The 22,922-nt window shown below is 42.6% G+C and overlaps 1 protein-coding gene across 1 annotated transcript in view; it reads right to left on the bottom strand.

Annotated features, from left to right (window-relative positions):
• LOC149840780 (lysine-specific demethylase JMJ705-like) overlaps window positions 1–22,681 on the bottom strand; it is a 52,125-nt gene extending 29,444 nt beyond the window's left edge. Inside the window, exons 1-3 of the mRNA XM_090003327.1 lie at window positions 21,365–22,681; window positions 21,180–21,258; window positions 20,938–21,005 (exon numbers count right to left, since the gene is read on the bottom strand). Coding sequence (XP_089859453.1) covers window positions 20,938–21,005; window positions 21,180–21,258; window positions 21,365–22,205 — 988 coding nt within the window. The 5' untranslated portion in view covers window positions 22,206–22,681. The remainder of the gene's footprint in view (window positions 1–20,937; window positions 21,006–21,179; window positions 21,259–21,364) is intronic.
• Between the last annotated feature and the right edge of the window lie 241 nt (window positions 22,682–22,922).

Raw genomic sequence — 22,922 nt, 5'->3', positions numbered from 1 at the left:
AAATTTATAGAAGTTAAATAAACAAATCAATACTTTCAATAATGAATAAATACATAATTTATCTTCTCTGCAGAACAACAACTGCCCTGCATGCACAATAACCTCTGTGGTTGCAGGATGAGACAACTGTACTGCATCCGTGATAACCTCTGTGGTCGCAGGATAAGCTTATTCCTCATGGTTCACACACTTCTGTGGCACAACATGCTTCACCAAGGCATTAAGTTGTAAAGAAACTTCAACTCCAATATCAGAACTCTGCAATATGACTGGCCTCACAAATGAGTTCAAAGAGCTGCCAGGTTCAGTATGCCTGTGCCAATTAGTATTTTAGCAAGTACGTTTTTTTGGGTCATTTGAAGCACCCAAGAACATGATCTCACTCTTGGTCAATTTAGGATTCTGGAACCTAGAAGAACCAGAGCATACACCTCGCATGCACAAAGACCCGCTTTCAACTCACCCTTTTAAGAGGTGAAAAACATTTTATTTCCTTATTGGGTTGAATAATTTGAATATATTTTTAATGAAAAGAGCAGTATTATTAATAACAAAGCAGAAACAGTAAACAAGAAAGACAGCAACGAAAAGTCGCTACAAAAACAGAGGCAAATGCCTTCCCCACAGTAATCCCTTTAGTGTCCCCTAACCCTGTGAACTATCCATCTCAAATCTGATGGCAGCTATTTACAATGCAATCTCTCTGTATTGTTAAATTATTCAAAGAAACTGGTTTTGCCTTCCCTTCAAAGATCCTACTGTTCCATTCCATCCAAATTCCCCAGCATGTTTGGAGCAACTTCCAGTGCCAAATCACATAGCAGCATCTGCCCTTTTCCTCATTCATCTTGCTATGAGAAGTGACCAAGGATGTTGATCCTCAATACTCTGGAAAAAATGAAACCAAGACAACATCAATAAATGCTCGAAGAAATCGCATTCCCTGAATAGATGTTGCAAAGCATCAGCCCAGCAAGGTAGCAGAGATTTGTAACAGGAGCTAACAGAGAAATTCCCTATTGAAGTTACCAGCCATTCAGATTTGTCCTCTAAATTTGATGAGTGCCAGCTGGGAAGAAAATTCATGAATTGCAGACAATGTACAAATTCCTCCTTCAGCGTACATCTCAGCAAAATCTCCCAGCCTCCTGTTGTTGACCAGCAATATGCCATCTTCGCTGGACAATTCCTAGCAATTTGCATTAACAGAAAAATCATGAACAAGGGCCTATTCTCCATCCAATGGTCATGCCAAAAGGAAACACACCTCCCTGTACCCAATTTAACATGAACACTTTCCTTAAACTACTGAAACACAGAAATCTAGTTCTTCCAAATCCCATAACCAGACCTCTATATATGATTTTCCTTCCATACTGAGGCCAACCCTTTAAGCCATACTTCAATCAGAGAAAACCTAGCTCATCAATTCTCCTCTTGGTAGATTTTCAAAGTCATTTCATCAACAAGGCTACTTTGAATAGCTGAAGATTGATAATACCCAGCCCTCTGGATGTTAGACTGAGATGTGGCTCCATGAAACAGGATTTCTCCTTTTTGTGTCTACCCCAATTCCCCATCATTCCACAAAAAAAAATCTAAAGGTGCTTCTTCAGTCCCCTCTCAACCCTCCTATATATATATATATATATATATATATATATATATATATATATATATATATAGAGAGAGAGAGAGAGAGAGAGAGAGAGAGAGAGAGAGAGAATATGAAAAGTCTTTTGTCTTATGTGCCTTTCGCCTTTAGTACCTTTTTGACTTTTGCCTTCTTTATTTTGTCTTTTGCTTCAAGGTTTTTTGTCGCTAAGCTAGTTTCAACCAGGGTTACCGGAAACGCAGGGAAGCACGAAATGCGTGGGGAAGCGACCTTTTTAAATGGGAAGTATGCTTCCCATTATTGGGAATCTTGCTTCCCACTCATTTCCAATATCATGAAGTGAGTTTTTTTTTTTTTTTTTTTTGGGGGGGGGGGGGGGGGGGGGGGGGGGAGGGGAGCGTGGAGCCTTTAACAAAAAATTTTTGCCCAATATCGGGAAAAATCGATTCCTAGGTCGCTTCCATTTTGCTTCCTAAGTTGCTTCCGGTTCGCTTCCAAGAAGATTCCCAATTCGCTTCTCAGTCGTCTCGCGCTTCCCGCTTCCTAAAATTTTAGAAGTGCCTCGCTTCCCGCTTCTCACTTCCTCGACTGGCAACTTTGGCTTCAACTAGCTGTTGGGGCAGCTAGCCATTAGACTAATCCAACAACTAGCTCAACTAACCATAAGATTAGTCTACTTAAGATCGTAACATGGACACTTTTAAAAGGGCAATGCACTGTGTTGCACCCGCACGTGAGTGCGATACTTGGACACGGCTTCCTTTGTGTCATGTGCAGTCAACTGCACTGATATCCATTTATATCCAAAAGTAGATTTGGTCAACCATAACCAAGTCCATTTTTATTTATATTTTATACATAAATACACAAAAAAACATATATATAGATATCCGCACTCGTATATGCATCCAGACCTACACCTATGTGACATAGCTTAAGACTATATATGGGATAGATTCCCTCATGTAAAGTATGTATTTTGCTGATGCATTTAAGTGATTAATAAAAAAAATTATCATATTTTCTACCCACTTTGGGAGATTTATGAGTGTTGTGTTTGTGCCCTTGGTGGCTTCGTGAGCCTTAGTACTTTTGGCCTTATTTTATTACATTGTCAAAATATATATTGTTAAAATATGAAAGTCTTGTGTCACAACTCAATATCATTTTCTTAGACAACATTACAAAAGATCTTTTTGGTGAACATTAAAAAAGTCCTTATGGCATTTCACAATCAGCTTTCCTAACAAGCAATCTTGCATGCAACAACCATTTTATGAGGACATGTTACACCTATGGTCTGACATGTGCTTTATGGTAAACATTAAAAATATTTTTTTCCCCAAGCAACTTCCCTGACGGGCAATCCTGCACATAACAACCATTTTATGAGAAGGAGATGTCACACCCATGGTCTAAGATTTGAAAAACAGAAAGAAGGTTCAAGTTTAATTTAGGTACGAATCTAACTTTTGAGATAAACAAAACCTTTAGAGCTTTAATTTCCAATTTTTTTTTGGATATGCAAGCTGGAGTTAGGCATGTTAGAATTAAGTATTCCCTTATTTATTTGTTGTGTATTGTAGTGTATTGTATTACTGTGATATGTTCTATGCCCCAAGGGCATTCTTGTATTTTTTTTCTATAACAGTATTAGATATATATATATATATATATATATATTCAAGAGGCATGCCCCAGCAGGGTACAACCTCCTCTTATGTCTTCTATCCTTTCCTTCTTCCGTTTTCTTTCTACAACAAGCAACGCTGACAAGGGAGTGGCTGCAGCTTCACATGGTATCAGAGCAAGTCGAAGAGAATCATGAGGTTGTGTCCTCCATTCATCTTCGCTTCTATTCCAATCTGAATCTGGTAACGTCAAACCAGATTTAATCCTTTCTCGTTCTTTTCAGAAATCATTTTCCTTTCTTTTTCAATCTGAACCTGGTAACGTCAAACTAGATTTAATCTTTTTCCTTTCAAATCGTTTCTCTTCTTTAAAACAAAAAATTGATCATGCCTGGATCAGTTTTCTTCCTTTTTCTTTATCGTTCTTGTTTCTCTTTCACGTTAAATCAGATCTAATCACGTGTAATCAGATCTGATCATTTTCCTGTTCAGCTTTCCCTATTTGTTATTTTTCTTTAATCAATCCAAAACCTGGTCACGTCATACCAGATTCAGTTCTTGTTTTAAGCCCTAGTTGATACAGATCTGATCATGTCAAATCAGATATGGAACTTCCCTCTTGTTTCCTTATAAACTTTTTTAGATCTCGTGACCTAGATCTGATCACTCTTGATCAGATCCAGATCTTCCTAATTCTTAAATTCAGATTTTCTTTGATTTTACCTTCTTTTTCTTTGTTTAATCTAAAGCTATTTGATTCAGATCTGATCAAATAAGATTTCTTTCTCAACTTGTCAACAAATCTCGACCCAACACTGAATTTTTTCTCTGCTTCAAATTCAGATTCTCATTAGGTTGCACACATATTTCTGAATCCACAGGTCAAAAAAAAATGCCCGTGTGATCGATTTCAATCTTTTGCATATTCTGAATCTGAATATTTTTTCTTCTAGTTTGAGTTGTCATCCTTTTGTATTTCCAATGTCTTCCTCACATTACCTCACCTCTTTGTTCTTAAACCAACTTGTTTCTAAAAAGTTGGATGAATCTAATTTCATAACCTAGAAAAAAAATTTATTTCATTCATTTGCAATCATGACCCGATGGGACACCTCGATGGATCTACAGTTGCCCCCTTGGAATTTGTGCCTATTACCAAAGAAAAATCAAAAGAAAAGCATAAGGAGATAGTCAAAGAAGGCGACTCCCAACAGGTTATATACATTAAAAATCCATATTACATTTCTTGGTTCAAGAATGATCAGATTGTAATAACCACAAATTTTTAGGCATTCATTTAAATATATTATAATATATATTTCATAACAGTGTGATTTGGGCCTGGGATCCAAGTTTTGGATCCGGGACCCATAAAGGGATCTTTACGAATAAATTTACCTCGTATAAACTTATATGTACATATATAAGTGCAAAAATCTTAATTAAGCGAATTATTCAAAGTGATAGCCATGTATATGAGGCATATGGGCTTGGGATCCTCGTTCTGAATCCAAGACTCAGATAGAATCCTTATGGATATAGGTAAAATACCGTATATATATATATAAATGATTAAATATATATAAATATATGTATATATATATTATACAAGTATTTTTAGGGGGATCCATGATTGGATCCATTCGGATCCAATCTGTGGATCCATACCGAGTGGGAGGCACGGGTCCAGAATCGCGACCGAGTTTGGATCCCAAGTCGCAGGTCGCAGACCCGGACCCGGCCCTCTCATTAAACGATAAAAAGGAGGGGGTGGGTTTTAATAAGGCAACCCGATAAGGGTTGACCGATTTTTTTTTAAAAGACAAGTGTTAGGGTTCATAGAGAACCCTAACCCCGATCGCAAGGAAGAGAGGGGGGTGGATGGGCCACAGCCGTCGGAGTTGTGGTAACGGTCTCCGCCTTGAAGGCCTCCACCCTCTTCATAAAAGGTCGGTACCCTTGCTCTCTCCTCCTCCATCTCTCTCGTCTCTCCCTCTCGTTTTCGTGCGCACCGGAAGGGAGTTCCTTCGTCGGCAAAGCTCCGACTACCTGCTGCCATCGAAGGCCTCCTCGAGCACCTCCCTGTCACGGCAGTGAGTGGAGCGACACCAGCCGGCCCTATCCTCGCGATTGTAGCCTCCGATCGCCGAAAAATCACCAAAAAAGGTATGGGTACTGTCTTTTGATTCGGATGAGGGATCGTATATGGATGGGTTTTCATGTGTGATTTGGTAGAAACCCATGGGCAAAAGGACTGAATATACATGCCTACTCGTGCTTGTGAAGAAGAGGGACGGTATGGATCCCTCCATACCCCCCAGGGGTTGAGGTTTCGAAGACTTCATTATCTCTGTACTTATAAATAGAATTTTGAAGGATGGAAAAAAGCAGGCCTTCAATGCCTAACCTTCGTAGGAATGCATATTATGGTTCGATTTCTGTGTGGTCCTTTGAGATGGAAGCCCTTGGCTACATCTCTAGATGACCGTCCATTTGAGCTGAAGTTCTTAATTCAGGGTTTGATCAATTTGAGGCATTGATTGAGGGTTTCAATTTGGGGTTTATTGAACTACTTGTTTGATTTTATCTGGTGTCTCGTCCTTAGGGATTGAAATTTGGTTATGTAAGAGGTACGGTGTCGTTTCTGAACAATCCGACTGGGCTATTCCAGTCTTCCATAGCCTAAGTACTTTCTGTATTATTCTGGAACATAGCAGAAATCTCATAGGAATCAGTTAGTACGACGGTTAAGTTTGTCAAGTATGTATTTTCTCATTTAAAAGGAAGAATATATATATAAATGTAATCTATAGTGAAAACAACTAAGCACTGCTGTTTAGTAGTGACATCCCTAAACAAAGGCTAAATGGGGATACTTCTAAAATTTAAGGTTTTTGGAAGGGACAAAATGACCAGTCCAAAGTGATGTTGTGTAAAGTAGTATGTTTTTGTTAATGAACTATTAGTACCTACTTTGTTTTGATATTGCTACTGTGTGATGCATTAGGTTTTGATTAATGAACTATTAGTAATTGGTATGCTTGCTTCCTTGGGCTGAAATTAATCCAGCCTAATAGCCTATGACGTGTCCATAGTTGAACAAGGTTTCACGATTAAGTGAAACTGGTTGATCGGATCAGTATTGGTACTTTTAATGAAATTGTTTCACACCTTCAGCCACGAGACTACTATTCCATCTTGAATTAAGACAATAGAAATTTGTCTCATTGCCAAATAGAAAATAAACTCTCTGTATAGAACTGAAGGGATGTGTTGATTTTCACTGATGTAATGATAGGCATAGCAGCAGTCTAATGAGCGTTGGTATACGCTCAATATGTTACCTATGTTCGCCATGGTTAATATATTGTTCATCTATGATAGGTTGACATAGATGCTCATGTGTGAAATTCATAAGTCCTGCCCAATGAGATGTATGTGTAATTGATCTTGCTAAGTAGTAGTTCATTGTTTTGGTTATGCCATCATTAATGTGAGCATGTGTTGTCACTTAACTGCCAAGTTATTGATGTTCTGCAATTAACGTAAGCATGTACACTTGATGAAAATATGTAAACTATGTGCACATGCACACACTCAAAAGAGGTATGCATTGGTGAATACACGTATGTGATGTAGGTAACACACATAACAAGGATACATATGATTAAGAAATGACATGCTTATGATTGAGTTTATATTTGCATGAGTACACATGCATTTGGCACTTTGGCTTAGTGTTATAAATAAAACACTACTTTTGTTTTGTTATGTGATGCATCGATGGCCTAAATGGACCGTCACCGGCCTGGAGAGTCGTGGGTTTGGTTCTTTTCACATATGTTTTTAACTGCATCACTTAAACCACATAAGTTGGTATAGCACAATACTACACTGTTCTAGTTGTTTATACGGGCTGAAGTCTCGTAAGGGTCCCCGCAAGGGAGGATGCGGGTTTTCACTTTACTTTTGTATATGGTGTTGCAAACTTAAAGAATTGACCTAAATAAAAATATAATGAATAAGAACAATGTAATATACGTTCTGGAATATCTCATCTGGAGTATGAGAATCTTAGAGATCCGGTCTTGGGGAGACTGTGAGGATACAAAAACTCAGTGTGCTGTAATTTTGTCCCTTGAACTCGATATTGAGGTTCTTTCTCCTAACCACGGTTTTAGGGAGAGTCCGTCACTTTACCCGGGAGTGGTGTGTTTGACACAGCTGTTGTTTATAGTACCAAGGAAGTGGCACATGTGGGCGTGGAGTGTCCCTTGTGTCCCCGACATTAGATGTGGAGGTCTAATGTTCCGAAGGTGATTCGGTCGAGGGCTAAGTTGGAACCCAATAATAAAATACAAATTGTGTGTTAAGCTACCCTGAGAACCTAATTGCCCTCAGGGATTGTACTCGTTTGGTGTATCCGCGGGCAACGGTAATTAAAAAGAAGAACTTAAAGCTGTATGCATTTAATAAGGCATGCATATGAAAAGATGAAACTTAAATAAAAGATAACAAAAATGAATCATGCATTGCACATAATCATGCATTTTTCTGCTATGCACTAGATCATGCATAATTGAATTATTCTATAAATCATGATAGAATGGTGGGTGTATTGTTATTTACTTCCTAAAAAGATGTTGAAAGATCTTGTTACTTAGTTCTTGTATATGCTCATGCCTTATTGTTTCTTCCCGCCTGACATATGTAACTGGTTGCATGTATGGCTAATTAAGTTCTGAAAATTTTTATATCTGCACTCAATCAAATCATTACATGAAATTTTATCCATGTTCTTTATCTCACCTGGTTTCTTTAAAAGTAGATGTGCTCAGAATTTTGGTTCTAATACTGTACTTTATTGATTTTTTACAAGAAATGGTGAACAGTGAGGTTGGACTGACTACTGGGAATGGATGAGACTCATACTTGGGCTTGACAGCTTCAGCAAGGGACAGAGTGGCTCTTTCTTTTGTTTCAGTTCTTCTTGCTTTTTCAGTTGTTGCTTCATTTTCAGTCGAATAAAATCTTGTCTCTGAAATTTACTCTTATTCATAAATAAAGAAATTGTTTTGGTTCTTATGGATGATGGTTGCAAGTTCGTTTGTGGTGTTAAGGCTATCCAGTTAGAATTGGAACTGTAAGGACCCCGAGTCTCTGGGAAGTTGTTCCGCACTGTAAAAAAAAAATATTCCGCATTTTTAAAGGGTATGAGTTGGGGTCGTTACACAGATGGTTGTGGTTTTCATCATGGCAACTCTTTCCATACAAGTTCTATTACACACTCCAACAGGAGTAACAGTGAAGGAACTCTCGGAAGTCCTTCACAGGTGGTATGAGCAGATCTGTACACGCAAGGTGTATCATCTTAAGTCTTGAGTTTGGTTCCTTAAAGAAAGGAAACGGGAATGTGATAGATTTCCTAGATCGAGTGAAGTATATCACAGACCAGTTGACAGCTATAGGAAGTCCAGTGACAGATGAGGATGTGTGCAGCTAGACCCTTCGTGGTTTGGGAGATGAGTATAATATGTTTAAAGTGATTTATATAGAAAAGAGGTAATTTTGACAAGCATAGATACCAGTTACTTGAATTTGAATCAAATTTTGGTATCTCAACGAAGGAGGAAGCTAATCCTAATCATGAGGTAATGATTGTTGCCACCTTGAATCGTGCACGAGGAAGAGGCCAGAATCAATATGACAGCCAAAATCAAGGGATTCTCCCTAATCCCCATACTTCCAACACAAATAACAACCATCAGAACATTATATGTCAAATGTGTGGTAAGCGGGGACATTCGTACTAACTGCTATTGGAGGTATGTTCCAACGTATCATCTACCCATAGTTACTTATTCAGTTTGTTTTTGTTAAGTTGCACCACAAGGCAGCGATATGAGAGAGGGACGAGGCCCATAACCAGCACCCTTTAATGCTTCTCCAGGGTTTGGACCTTCTTTTCCTTCAGGGCATGATCAGGATATGGATTCCTTGAGTGCCTCTCTTTCTCAATTTGGCATGTGTGGCACTAGAAATTGATGCAGGGCAGGACCCGATTAGATCCATCGGGCCACCCGATCCACCACAAAGGGCAGATGACCGGACCCACATGTCCGACCCCATTGCAGGTACGGAGCCGCGACGCAGGGAAGTACCCCTGCACACCTACTCCAGGCGTGGTGCGGTTCGGACATCACAGAGCCAGCAACTGATGGGAGCTGACCCAGATCGCGATTCGGGTCCAGGACTGGACCCGCGACCCGGGTCCAGCAATAGTTTTTAAAAGGCCCTCTCCTAGGGTTTCGTGGGCAGAGAAGATTCAGAAGACAGCAGCTTTATTCTTTGTTATTGCTTACTCCTTTCTTTTCCCCTTTTCAGTTATTGTCGTTTCATTTTTTTTACTGTTCGTTGTTCTCCCATTTGTTATTGAGCTACTATTGAAAAAAAAAAAAAAAAAACAAAAGCCACACCGATCTTCCGGTGGGCATCCATTCCTTTCCCCTTCGAAGCCGCTGCATCAAAGTGGTATCAGAGCTTCGGCGTCCACCTTCATCAGCGAGATGACTCTTGAAGCGGGGACCGATCCGGCACGAAGCGAAGAGCGTGAGGAGGCTGGCAGCGAAGACCCAATGTTGCGCGTAATGGACGTGTTGACGAAAATCCAGGAGAATATGCTGCGCATGAGTAGAGATATCGTCGGCCTGTCGAAGCGGATGGATGGGTTTGATGACCGCTTGACAGCCCTTGAATCGCACAAAGAACCGTGCGCAATACCAGGCGCAGACCTCGTTGATGGCGCGTCCGCAAGTTTGAGTCCCAATGTGAAGGAACCCTATCAGCCGACGCAAATCCAGCAGGATCGTATCGCCACGTTCCCACCGTTTCCAGCACCCACCCCTGATCTGGGCATCTTTCAACAGCACCACAGGATCCCGACGAGCAGCAACTCCCTGGTAGTGGTACCTCACCCCAAGCAGTGTGCTCCTGTGTTGGTATCGCAGGTGGGGCCGAGCCTGCAGGACCCCAGCAGTACGCTAGGTCTACCTGCAGGGCCGCAGCCTTGCACTGGGTCCACCTGCAGGCCCTGGCTCATGGCAGAGCGTCACACAGGGTGCGCTGCAGATTGAGCTGGGTCGGCAGGGCCCCAGCGTCACGCTGGGCCCTGCCGCAGACCCGGGTTCGTCAGCCCGAATCAGGAGAGATTCATCTCTCCCTCCCGATCCCGCGCGGGGAGGTTCCGTGATCGCACCTCTACGAGCGGGAGTGGGCCAAACCCATTTGGTTGGACCAGACCCAAGAGGGTCCAGCCCAGCTTTCGCTACGACAGGGCACAGGCCTGTTTCGCTAGGACCAGCCGTTAGGTCTCAGGGAGCAGATCTGGGTCTAGAACCCCTTTACCCAGCGTACCTAGTTGGTTCCGGTTCGCGGGCGGTCCCGAACCAGACCCAACCTATTAATTTTGACCCTCAAAATAGACCCCATGTCGACCCAAACCCATATTGGACCCGAACGGAGCTCCAGTTCGGATTTGAGCAGGGTCAAAACCAGACCCATAATCTTATGGATCGTGGATCGAGTTCAAACCAAGCCTCTTATCCCCACAACTCGACCCTCGATCCAACCTATCCATATTTGGGTCCGACGAGTAGTGTAGGAATGGACCTGATTCATATCCCATCGGGCGAATCAACCCATTAATATACCCACCAGGCCCTATACCCAAACCCAAACCAACCTGTCCACCCAACCCTAACCCAGAACCCAATACAGCCTCCGACCCAACACCAGACTCCTAACCCACACCCATATTATACCAACCCTACCCGCCAGGAACCCGAGACCCACCCGAACCCTCCACCCTACCTTAGACTTCTCGGCATCTCGGTACCCCAATACCGGCCGCAGATGGTGCCCGCCCACGGGCAAGCTAGACCGAGACAATGTCAGCAGGAACCGGCGCGCCCTGACCGCCGACCCCTCATCGGTAGAGTTCGACAGCACCAACATCCAGGCGAGCAGTACCGCACTACGGACAATGAAGCAGTATGGGACGATGACATTTTCTGGAACGAGCATCCTGCAGGAATGGTGGAGCCTCGACAACAGAGAGCATCAGAACACTCCTCCACTTACGGAGTGAAACTGGATCTTCCGGAGTTTGCAGGGCGATTCGACGCGGTGCAGTTCTTCGACTGGTCTTATGTCGTGCAGTTCTTCTTCGACTATCACACCGTCGCTGAGCATCGTCGTGTCTCTCTAGTGTCTACTCGATTGAGAGGCCTAGCACAGACATGGTGGGTGGAGCTGCAGCGATTGAGAGAGCGGCAGGGATTAGAGCGCGTACAGTCATGGGAGGAGATGCAAAGATTGATGCAGTCAAAATTTGTGCCTTTAGATCACGCCGAGCGAGCCTACAAGAAGTACCTGACCCTGCGTCAAGGCTCCCGAACTGTGTCGGAGTACACTGCGGAGTTCCATCGTCTTTCCCTGCGTGTGCAGATCGAGGAAACAGCCCGCTAACAGGTCACAAGGCACATTTCGGGTCTCCGCCCAGTTATTTTTTATGAATTTAGTTGTGTCACAGTTAAGACATTAGATCAGGCCAGCAGTTACGCCATGAACGTCGAGAAAAAGCTGAAATGGAGGCAAGAATATAGGACTTCCCGTAGTGAACCCACCAGTCGACCTAAGTCGGGTTTCCCAACCAGGGGAGCAAGCTCCCCTAGTGATTCAAAGCCTAGAGCAAACTTTAGCAAACCTGACCAGTCAGGACCAGCTTTCCATACCCGGTCCAAAGTCAAACCTAGTGAGTCGACCCTTCGTTGTTTTAGATGTCAGGAGTCAGGGTATGTCGCGTCTAAGTGTCCCATCGTGAGCAAGAACACCCATCTTGTTGAAGGTATTGTAGAGCCCGCATCTGAGAGTGAGAGTGAGAGTGAGAGCAAGTCATTAGTTGAAGACGAGGATGAGAGGGAAGTTATAGAATTCAACGGTAACGTCGAAAGCTTGTTGTCCATCCGTCATGTGTTAACCACACCCCGAGAGTCCGCCCCATCGAAATGGTTGAGGAACAACATTTTTAGGACCCAGTGCAACTGTGAGGGTCACGCTTGCGATGTTATCATTGATACCGGAGCATGCGAGAACATGGTGTCTGAGAGTGTAGTTTCTACCTTGAAACTTAGCACCGAGAAGTTGTCCCAACCCTATAAGATGGTCTGGTTCAAGAAAGGAAACGAGGTTCCCATCACTCAGCGATGCCTAGTTCGGTTTTCCATGGGAGAACACTACCATGATGAGGTGTGGTGTGATGTAGCCCCTATGCACGTGTGTCACATCCTTTTGGGACGTCCCTGGCAGTTTGATCGCCAGACAACTCACGATGGCCGCAAGAACACATACTCTTTTATCTTTAATGGCCATAAGATAGTCCTTCTCCCTATCAAGGAAACTGGGTTTCCTACCGTGGACAAACTTGAGCGAGTCCCCAGGCTAGCAGGTCTCTCGTACCGGCTTTTCTTGAACCATTGTCAGGAAGATGGTTATTGTTATGCCCTGGTGGCAAAGCCCTTGATGAGTTCGTCAGTGTCCATTCCCGCGGACGTTGCCCCTCTTATAGAGGAGTTCCGCGACATTATGCCGGATGACCTACCTGATGGATTACCTTCGACAAGGGTAGTCCAGCATGCCATTGACTTTGTGTCGGGGTCGAGTCTACCCAACCTTCCCGCATATCGTATGAACCCCTCCGAGCATATTGAGTTATTGAGACAGGTTCAAGAATTACTGCAAAAGGGTTTCATTCGCGAGAGTGTTAGCCCTTGTGCAGTACCCGCCTTACTCACTCCTAAGAAAGATGGGTCCATGCGCATGTGTGTTGATAGTCACGCGATCAATCGCATCACGGTCAAATACCGTTTTCCCATTCCCCGTTTAGACGATATGTTTGATATGTTATCTGGTGCCTCCATTTTCTCTAAAATAGATTTAAAAAACGGGTATCACCAGATTCGTATACGAAAGGGGGATGAGTGGAAAACGGCATTCAAGACACGTGATGGGTTGTATGAGTGGTTAGTCATGCCGTTTGGGTTATCTAATGCCCCAAGTACCTTCATGAACATGATGACCCAAGTCTTGGGTGCGTGTATTGGGAAGTTTGTTGTTGTCTTCTTTGATGATATTTTGATTTATAGTTCGTCGTTGTCCGATCATTTGAGTCATCTGCGTCAAGTCTTAGAAATTTTGAGGAAGGAAAATTTGTATGCCAATGCGAAAAAGTGTGAGTTTATGACGTCCAGTGTCGTGTTCTTAGGTTTTATTGTGTCATCTGATGGTGTCAAGGCCGACCCCGCAAAAGTCCGCGCGATTGTCGATTGGCCTACCCCAAAGACTATAGGAGATATCTGTAGTTTCCACGGGTTAGCCACTTTTTACCGACGTTTCGTGAGAAATTTTAGCACCCTCATGGCCCCCATCACGGAGTGCCTAAAAGGTACTAGCTTTCATTGGACGCCCAAGGCTGGAAAAGCCTTTACGATCATCAAAGAGAAAATGACCAGTGCTCCTGTCTTAGCCCTCCCTGATTTTAGTGCAGTCTTTGAGGTTGAGTGTGATGCCTCCAAAGTGGGAATTGGTGCAGTCTTGAGTCAGAATCGTAGACCTGTGACCTTCTTTAGTGAGAAGCTGACTCAGTCCAGGTGTCAGTACTCCACTTACGATGTTGAGTTTTATGCCGTGGTACAAGCCCTTCGTTATTGAAGACATTATCTCATTTATAAGGAATTTGTCTTGTACACGGACCATGAGGCATTGAAGTATCTGAATAGTCAAAAGAAGTTGAGTGCTCGTCATGCCAAGTGGGTCAGTTTCTTGCAGGAGTACACCTTTTCGATTCGCCATCAATCTGGTACCCTGAACAAGGTGGCTGACGCTCTTAGTAGGAAGAACAGTCTTCTAATGACTATGTCAGTGCAGGTCATTGGTTTCGAACAGTGCAAAGAATTATACCCCACGGACCCTGATTTTCACCAAGTCTAGGAGGGGTGTATCTCTTCAGATCGCACCATCGACCCCCGTTTTAGTATTCATAATGGTTACCTCTTCCGTGGGAACAAATTATGTGTACCTGATTTCTCCCTTAGGCTTCAGTTGATTTCTGAATTACATGAAGGAGGGTTAGCAGGATTCATGATTGGAGGAGAAGGATTCATGTGGAAGACCCAAAATGATTTTCTTTTTTGGTTCATATCGCCGACCCCAATAGTTTTGGGATGAAGGCGTAGTTGTTGTTGTTTGTTGTAGGGTTAGCAGGGCATTTCGGGCATGATAAGACGTTCGCTCTGTTAGATGAACGATACTTTTGGCCCAAAATGCGCAAAGATGTTGTCAAGTTCATTCAAGGGTGTCATGTGTGTCAAGTGTCCAAGGGTCATCGTCAGAATAGTGGTCTGTATACCCCGTTACCCATTCCTGAACGGTCGTGGGAGTACGTATCCATGGACTTTATCGTAGGTCTTCCCAGAACTCCACGTCGTTTTGATTCAATTCTTGTTGTTGTTGACCGGTTCTCCAAAATGGCTATTTTCGTTCCGTGTAAGCGAACCACTTACGCCGCATTAGTAGCTTCCTATTACTTCAAGGATGTCGCACGTTTCCATGGCTTACCCCGCACCATCACCTCCGATCGTGACACGCGTTTTATGAGTCATTTTTGGAAATCGTTGTGGGCTTTATTGAAGACCAAGCTTCAGTTCAGCACTGCATATCACCCCCAAACATATGGCCAAACCGAAGTTGTCAATCGCACCTTAGGAAACCTGTTACAAAGTCTAGTGGGGGAGAATGTCAAAACTTGAGATCTCGTGTTGCCTCAAGCCGAATTCGCATATAACAATTCCATTAACCGTTCTACAGGTAAGTCCCCGTTCCAAGTGGTGTATGGTCGGTCGCCCACCCATGTCGTTGACCTAGCCCCTGTGTCCGACCTCCCAACTCCAGCTCCAGACGCATTTGATGTCGTCGAATATATGCGTGACATCCACATACAGGTCCGCGCCAAACTTGTTGAAAGCTACGAGACCTACAAAGCTTTCGTAGATCAAAGTCGTCGTGATGTCCAGTTTCAAGTCGGTCAACTCGTTTGGGTCTACTTGCGTCCCGAGCACTTTCCAGTAGGCACCTATAGCAAATTGAGTCCTAAGAAGTATGGTCCTTTTAAGATCCTTCGGCGACTAGGTGTGAATGCCTACCTCCTTCAGCTGCCCGATGATTGGCATATTTCCCCTATTTTCAACGTGACTGGTCTATAATGCTTACTGTGAAGACAAGTCGTCAGAGCCGACTTCTTCCCAACCAGGGGAGAATGATGCAGGGCAGGACCCGATTGGATCCATCGGGCCACCCGATCCACCACAAAGGGCAGATGACCGGACCCACGTGTCCGACCCCATTGCAGGTACGGAGCCGCGATGCAGGGAAGTACCCCTGCGCACCTACTCCAGGCGTGGTGCGATTCGGACATCACAGAGCCAGCAGCTGATGGGAGCTGACCCGGATCGCGATTCGGGTCCAGGACTGGACCCGCGACCCGGATCCAACAATAGTTTTTAAAAGGCCCTCTCCTAGGGTTTCGTGGGCAGAGAAGATTCAGAAGACAGCAACTTTATTCTTTGTTATTGCTTACTCCTTTCTTTTCCCCTTTTCAGTTATTGTCGTTTCATTTTTTTACTGTTCGTTGTTCTCCCATTTGTTATTGAGCTACTATTGAAAAAAAAAAAAGCCACACCGATCTTCCGATGGGCATCCATTCCTTTCCCCTTCGAAGCCGCTGCATCAGAAATCCACACGGTTTTACTTAGTCAACAGGAACTTATCAGCAGCCCACATCACCTATTTATCCACCATGGTCAACCCCTTCATATCAGCCCACTGGACAGCAACTTCTACTCCGCAAACTCCGTTGTCAGGCACTTGGTTTTTAGATTCAGGTGTTGCCCTCCATGTCACAGATGATGCAGGTAAACTCACACATCATGTTCCCTATCATGGTAATGGAAGAATAGTCACCGGTGGTGGAAAGGTACATTCTATTTCCAAATATTTTTCTTGTTCCCAATATTAAACGTAACCTTGTTTCTGTTTCTCAACTTTCAGATCAATCTAACTCTTCTATTTCTTTATCTTTTTGTCTCTATGAAGGACCTTCACACAAAGCATCATGTTATTTACTTTCGCCTTAGATGCTCAATATCATGCTATACACACACATTACATACTTGTCACATGATATACCTGCAAAATCACAGTATTTTCCTACTTAAACTGGTAGTAGTCTAATTTCAATTATATTACTATTTTTCAGGTAAATAGTAGGGTACAATGAGCGGTTACGGGATAGGGTGTTGATTGAGATATTGATTTATTGTGTTCCTGGGATATCATAGATTAAATTTCAATTTATTAGTATTTATGTTATTTGGAACTCTGATGTCATAAATCTATTTGGAATAAAATGAATGTTATTGCTTCGATTACTCATGTAATGTGCCTGAATGCTTAACCCAATGAAATGATTGTTTCCGTTGTCATAAAAAAAAATTCTCAAAATTTGGGTTAAAATTTCGGGGTGTTACAGTCTCTATATATTTTTCATCCCATTTGGAGTTATCCCTCTATCACACAAGGTTCAATCTTCTTCAACATACAGCCTAGTAAGTTCTCTTTATCTCTTATGAACTAAAATATATGTACCATGAGATTAGAAGAAAATCTAAAACACATACAAATTTGGTGAAAAATATACCAGATCTACATCATATTTCAGATCATTTAGTGATCTACTTCTTATGAATAAAATCTGAATGAGTTACTAGTTTAAAGTTATATATCTAAACTTGATTTCAGATTGCTATTACATCCACTTGGATTCGCATATGATTTGTTCAAATCTGAAGAGATATAACTCTATTCTAACATAGATCGAAATATAAAGCAGCTTTTCAAGTATCAATAGGTGTGTAACAATTCATAGAGTGCTTAGTTTATTTTCAATGTGCATTCGGTTCAGAAATATGGAAAGAATAGATATAATTTGATTTGTTTTATATAGGTTCATCAAAGTTTAGCCATATTGGACTCTTGATTCACATCAAACCATTTTTAATTCATAACTAAATTCAAAACCAAATCCAACTCAGATCCAAGATCCATTTGTAGAATGCTAGACTCACTGGCTTTCTACACTCCAATACCCAGTTCGTGTACACTTTGGTGTGTTGGAAAGCTATTTTCAAATGCTAAAATTAACAAAGCACAAATCTGTCAATGCTTTGACACACTTAACCATGTAGTCAAAACTAAATCTTGATTAAGATTTTAGTTGAACTTTGAAAGCTTTTCAGAAATGCACCTAAATCCCCGTCATTAATAAAAATGTCACCAAGTTTTCCATTTTTTTGAAAAGGCACCATGATTTTCCCATGGTTATCTAAAAGGACTTAAGGTCGTATTATGCTGAAATTGTAGTTAAATTTCTTCAATAATTACCATTTTACCCATAACATAGAGTTAAAAAACCATAATAATTACTATTTTACCCAAAAATAGAGTTAAAAACCACCTCAATGATTTGTAGATTAATCTTATTTTTTGTTAAAAAAGTGAGTGGGTTTAGGGTTACAAATATGAATGACTGAGTAGTGTTTAGGTAAAGGGAAGAGGAAGGAAAAGAAGACTTTATTACATAGGTAGGTAGACAGCAAGACCTAAGGTAAAATAGTAAACCTAGTTTACTAGTATAACATGGGGAAATAATACCTGGGTTAACTTAACAGAAACTGATTTTGGCTTAACTGAAGAAGAATTTAGGTGCATTTGCTTGTCAATTTAGAAAACTTAGGTATGTTTTCTATTATTGCTCAAAACTTAGGTGCTTTATTGTCCCTCAAGCTTTTTACTAAGTAGGCAGTTATCTCATCTTGAACAATATCAATCAATGAATAACTTCATAAAGTAAGACTAAAATTAAAAAATGCCAAAAAATCTGCCATGCAATAAGAAATTGTAATTATAATGAATGGACTAGCAGGGGAAGAAACTCAAATACACCAGACATGAGCACATATTTAACTAGACTACCCCACAACAATGCTCTGGGTAAGGCAAATAAAGCAAATAGGATCAAAAGAGTTCACTTCCTAGAATGAACTTCTTATGACACTGAAACCCACTTTTCTTCATTCTATCATGAGAAAGAGGTCAACATCATAACAGAAACAAAAGCAATTGCCTCCATGTGAAGTTCTAGGCTTGCATCTAATGAGCTTGTAATTAAGACAAACCCATGATTGCTCCAAAAGAAAAGCATATTACCAAAAGGTGTAGTATAAACTTTAACTATTATCCCACATTTATGCATCTCGTGAGATCTCCAGCCTAACCCTGCTAGCACCTAGTGTAAGAGGATAGACAAATCAATCATCTCCTCATATATAGAGCATCTGGAAAACAAAGGATACCACAACTACCACCTCTGCACAACTGGCCAGCCAGTTAAAACAACCCACAAAACAGTATCTCCAACGATCAACCATTAGCCCATGATGTTTTTGAAGAAATGGTGTTAACATTGCAGACTTTCTAGACATGAAAATCTCAAGGTTATCCAACAAGTCCAGCCACATTCAGCAGCTTTGAGGGTTGCAGGTTGGAAGTTGCCAAAGGCCAAAGTCTCTGATACATTGGGACCTATGTCACATGGGTGCGGGTGCGGCGCAATTTTAAAAATTTTGGACACGGGGACTCAGCTATATATATATATATATATATATATAAGACTCGGTCAAAGTTGTGGCCATTAAGGGACAGGTGATGAGTTGTGAAGCCTGATTCAGGGTTTTTTTCCTTACAAGAGGGGGGGGGGGGTTCCCCCCGGCGGGTTATAGGGGGGCAGCCCCCCCAAAAACAAAAATTTAAAAATTTTGTAGCACAGATTTTTTTTTAAATCCAAAAAATGGACCAAAATGACCCTGGGTGTGTTGACCGCACCCAAGGTCGGGTTGACCAAGTCCGAGCCGCACCCGTGTCGGTGCGTGTCGACGTGGGTGCGTCGACCTTGGAGCCGAGTCCGTGTGACATAGATTGGGACAGGATCATTTGAACTAAAAGGATTCCAGTATGCCCAAAGTGCCAATTCGTGAGTCGCAATTCCCTACCTGAATACAGAACCACTAACTATAACTCAAACCACCACTTCCATAACCTCAATGCTCTTCAAGATGAACCCCAGGATGAAGGTTGAGCATGTGTATCTGCCTTATTTGCTTATACCTGGCCCATGTTTCTGTTTTCACACACTTTATGTTCATGAAATTTTACAACTTTGTATTACTTTCACAAATTTTACAAGCACAAGAACATGCCAATCTGACATTTCCACTCAATTCAGTCTCAAATTGTGAACACATGGTAACAAGATACCCCTAATCATAGCCACAACAGGGCTCGTACCCAGGAATAGGTAGGCGGCTATGTCACACGGACTCGGCTAGGGGGTCGACGCACCCGTGTCGACACGCCCTGACACGGGTGCGGCTTCGAACAGGGTCAACCAAGTGTCGGACTCGGTCAGCGCACCGGGGCCGAGTCTGTCCATATTTTGGACTCAGTAACTTTGATTGAGTCTATTTTTGTCCATTTTTTAGGGCAAAAAACAAAAAAAATAAATTTTTTATATATTTTTTTTAAAATATATATATATATATAGCCGTGTCCCCTAATGGGCACAACTTTGACCGAATCTTATTATTGTTATATATAGATATTTTTTTAAAAATATATACATATATATAGCAGAGTCCCCATGTCCAAAATTTTTTAAATTGCGGCGCACCCGCACCCATGTGACATAGGTAGGCGAGTATGCAAATTTATACGCCAGACTAATGATGTTACCAATCAAGGTATCTTCATGAGGAATGTCAACCCTCATTCATGACAAGAATGATAATGCCACAAGAAACACAAAATAGTGACTAGCATGCTATTGGCACAACACAAAATTAACAATCTAATAGTATGCTCTCAAGACTCAAACATATATCATAAATTCATGAAAACAATAGCACGTTACAGGCTCATAGGATAAGAACAAATTGCAATCTTTATAGCAACGATTCAAATTTGAGCTCTACTTAAAATTCCCTTTGATTTTGGACTTTGGAATCTATATCATACAAGTATCAGATGTAAAAGATGCATCCCTTTATGTACATGTTTCTAGATATGCAAGGTTTTCAAGGCACCACAAGGATGCTAGTATAAACCCTAAATATCTAGTAACCAACCACTTTGGCATAAAGATGTTGAGTTTCGAACCAAACTAACTGATACAGCACGGGAGAACAAACTGTCGTTCTTGTAGTTTATTCACTTAGGCACGGCATGAGGAGGAACCATGAGTATACCATGCAATAACGTCAAAAGATCTGTGATTGAATCATACATCAGACAGGAATTTCCACTCATTAAGACACATGATCCATAGTACAAGAGGGGAAGGAAAAACAAACAATTGAAGCAGAAGCAGCAATTCTTGTGCAATTTGGAAACCCACATACATGTGTTCAATGTTACTAAGCAGACAAATATCAATCATCAAAAAGTTGTAATCATGTAGATCCTTACCGTGGCTGAACCCTGAGTGGTATGCTCTTGGAAATGTAACAACAAATTCTCCAGCATCCTGTACTAATCTGATAGAGCGGGAAAGGGGAAATTTAAAAAAAGAAAAATGTAAGCACAAACAGCTTGGTCGGTCCTGTTCTCAACTAAGAATTCATGAATCCACAAGAAAAAAATGCAGAAAAAGAAAAGTGAGATGAAGGGGAGAAGTTGGTAGAAATCTTGAATTGAAACATATACACGACCTGCAGCATGGAATGCCGGCAGCAATCAGTACTTCCGGCGACATCAAGGTCGTCTTCTCGCCCAGAGTAGCGAAAGCAACTGTCATTGAGTAAAAATCACACACAAAGAGACATTATGCGACCTAAAAGAGCTGGAAGGCATCTTAGAAACGGAAGTAACAGTAACATGCTGACAGACTACCAACCGAGCGGATTGAGCTCTCCGCCATAGCCATGCACCCGAATGACCTCCTCGAAGGCGAAGGCTGCATCCCTGGGGACGCCGTACCACGTCTTGGGGGCGCCCAGATGGAGGTAGTTCAGGCTGTGGAGGTCATGGTCCTCTACATGCCAGGCGAACCAGCTGAAGAGCATGGCGATGTACACCATGGGTGACGTGACGCCTGGAATTTCCTCAGGCATGAACCGCAGCAGGGAACCCCTGGCCCTCGACACTGCCCGCATGTTCCAGGCGGACCGGCCAACGGCCTCGTCCTGCAATCCAGTGGCGCCCGGCTCCATGAAGGCAGAGCCAGGGAGGTCGTTGGCGTACTCGACAGAGAAGGGCTTGTCGGCGGTGGCCTTCCAGAAGAGGGACTCGACGGAGAGGGGTGCGTTTTTGGGGGTCTTGCCGTGGGCGTGGGGGAGCCTCGACCTGGCGAACTGCTTGGCCTTGGCCTCGAACTGGCGGACGGTATAGGTCTCGCCGCTCTGCCAGACGGACTTGCGGACGACCGGGTGGGGCTGCTTCCTGGGGCACCACCCGATCTGCTGCTGCCTGGTGGAGAATGTGGGCTCAGAGTTGGGGTTCAGCGACGCGAGCGAGCGGTTCAGGTTAGAGATGGCCGTCTTCTTCGACAGCGGCGGCAGCGGCGGTATGATCTTGCAGATTCCATACTGGCTCGCCTCCTTCTCGATCTTGAAAATGTAGGAGATGGGGTCCTGGAACTCGGAGAGGGAAGGCCGGTACTCGGGGGCCAAAGGCAGGGCCTTGAGCCAGGGGGGGACCTCCGCCCCTGTCTCACCACACACAGACCCACCCCCCATGACCACCCACCACCAAATCTCTCTCTCTCTCTCTCTCTCTCTCTCTCTCTCTCTCTCTCTCTCTCTCTCTCTCTCTCTCTCTCTTATGCCTCGATTTGTCTAAGATTTCATTTCTCTTCAAGGAACGAGTAGCAGCAGCAGCAGAGGTAGCGGGAGTCAACACAGTGATGACACATTTCCTTCTCTTTCTTTTCTCTTCCCACCCTTTTCCTTTCTCTTCCTTTCCTTTCTTAAAGAGTTTACTTCTTCTTCTTCTTCTTCTTCTTCTTCTTCTTCTTCTTCTTGCTCGGTTGCAGGCAGAGCAAAAGATACAGAGCAAAAAGGGAACAAAGGGGTTCGATTTTCTCTCTTCCTCACCCTCCCTCCCTCCTCCTTGTGGTATGTGCGTGCATTTATATAAATAATACAAGCGTATGATATTGATAAAATCTGGTTTTGTTGGTTATCTCAACTTTCTGCTCCCATCTCTCTCACACAAACACTTTCTCTCTCTTCCTTTTATTTACTCTGGTCTCATCGGAGAGAGAGAGTGTGTAAGAGTGGGGAGGAGAATCTTATCAAAACTACCCTTTATGTTTCTAAATTACTAATATGTACCAAGTTCTCTCTCTCTCTTAGCATTTTGGCATAACCTACAGAGAGCATGCCAACTAACTAACCCCCAACTATGCTTGCAAGGAAAATAAAAGATTTTTTTTAAGGACAAAATTTTGAACT

The sequence above is a fragment of the Nuphar pumila genome, chromosome 4 (genome assembly GCF_984573655.1).
Source record: "Nuphar pumila chromosome 4, dmNupPumi1.hap1.1, whole genome shotgun sequence".
NCBI classification, from domain to species: domain Eukaryota; kingdom Viridiplantae; phylum Streptophyta; class Magnoliopsida; order Nymphaeales; family Nymphaeaceae; genus Nuphar; species Nuphar pumila.
Note: the sequence above shows the minus strand (reverse complement) of the source record. Positions and strands in the feature narration are given on the sequence as shown.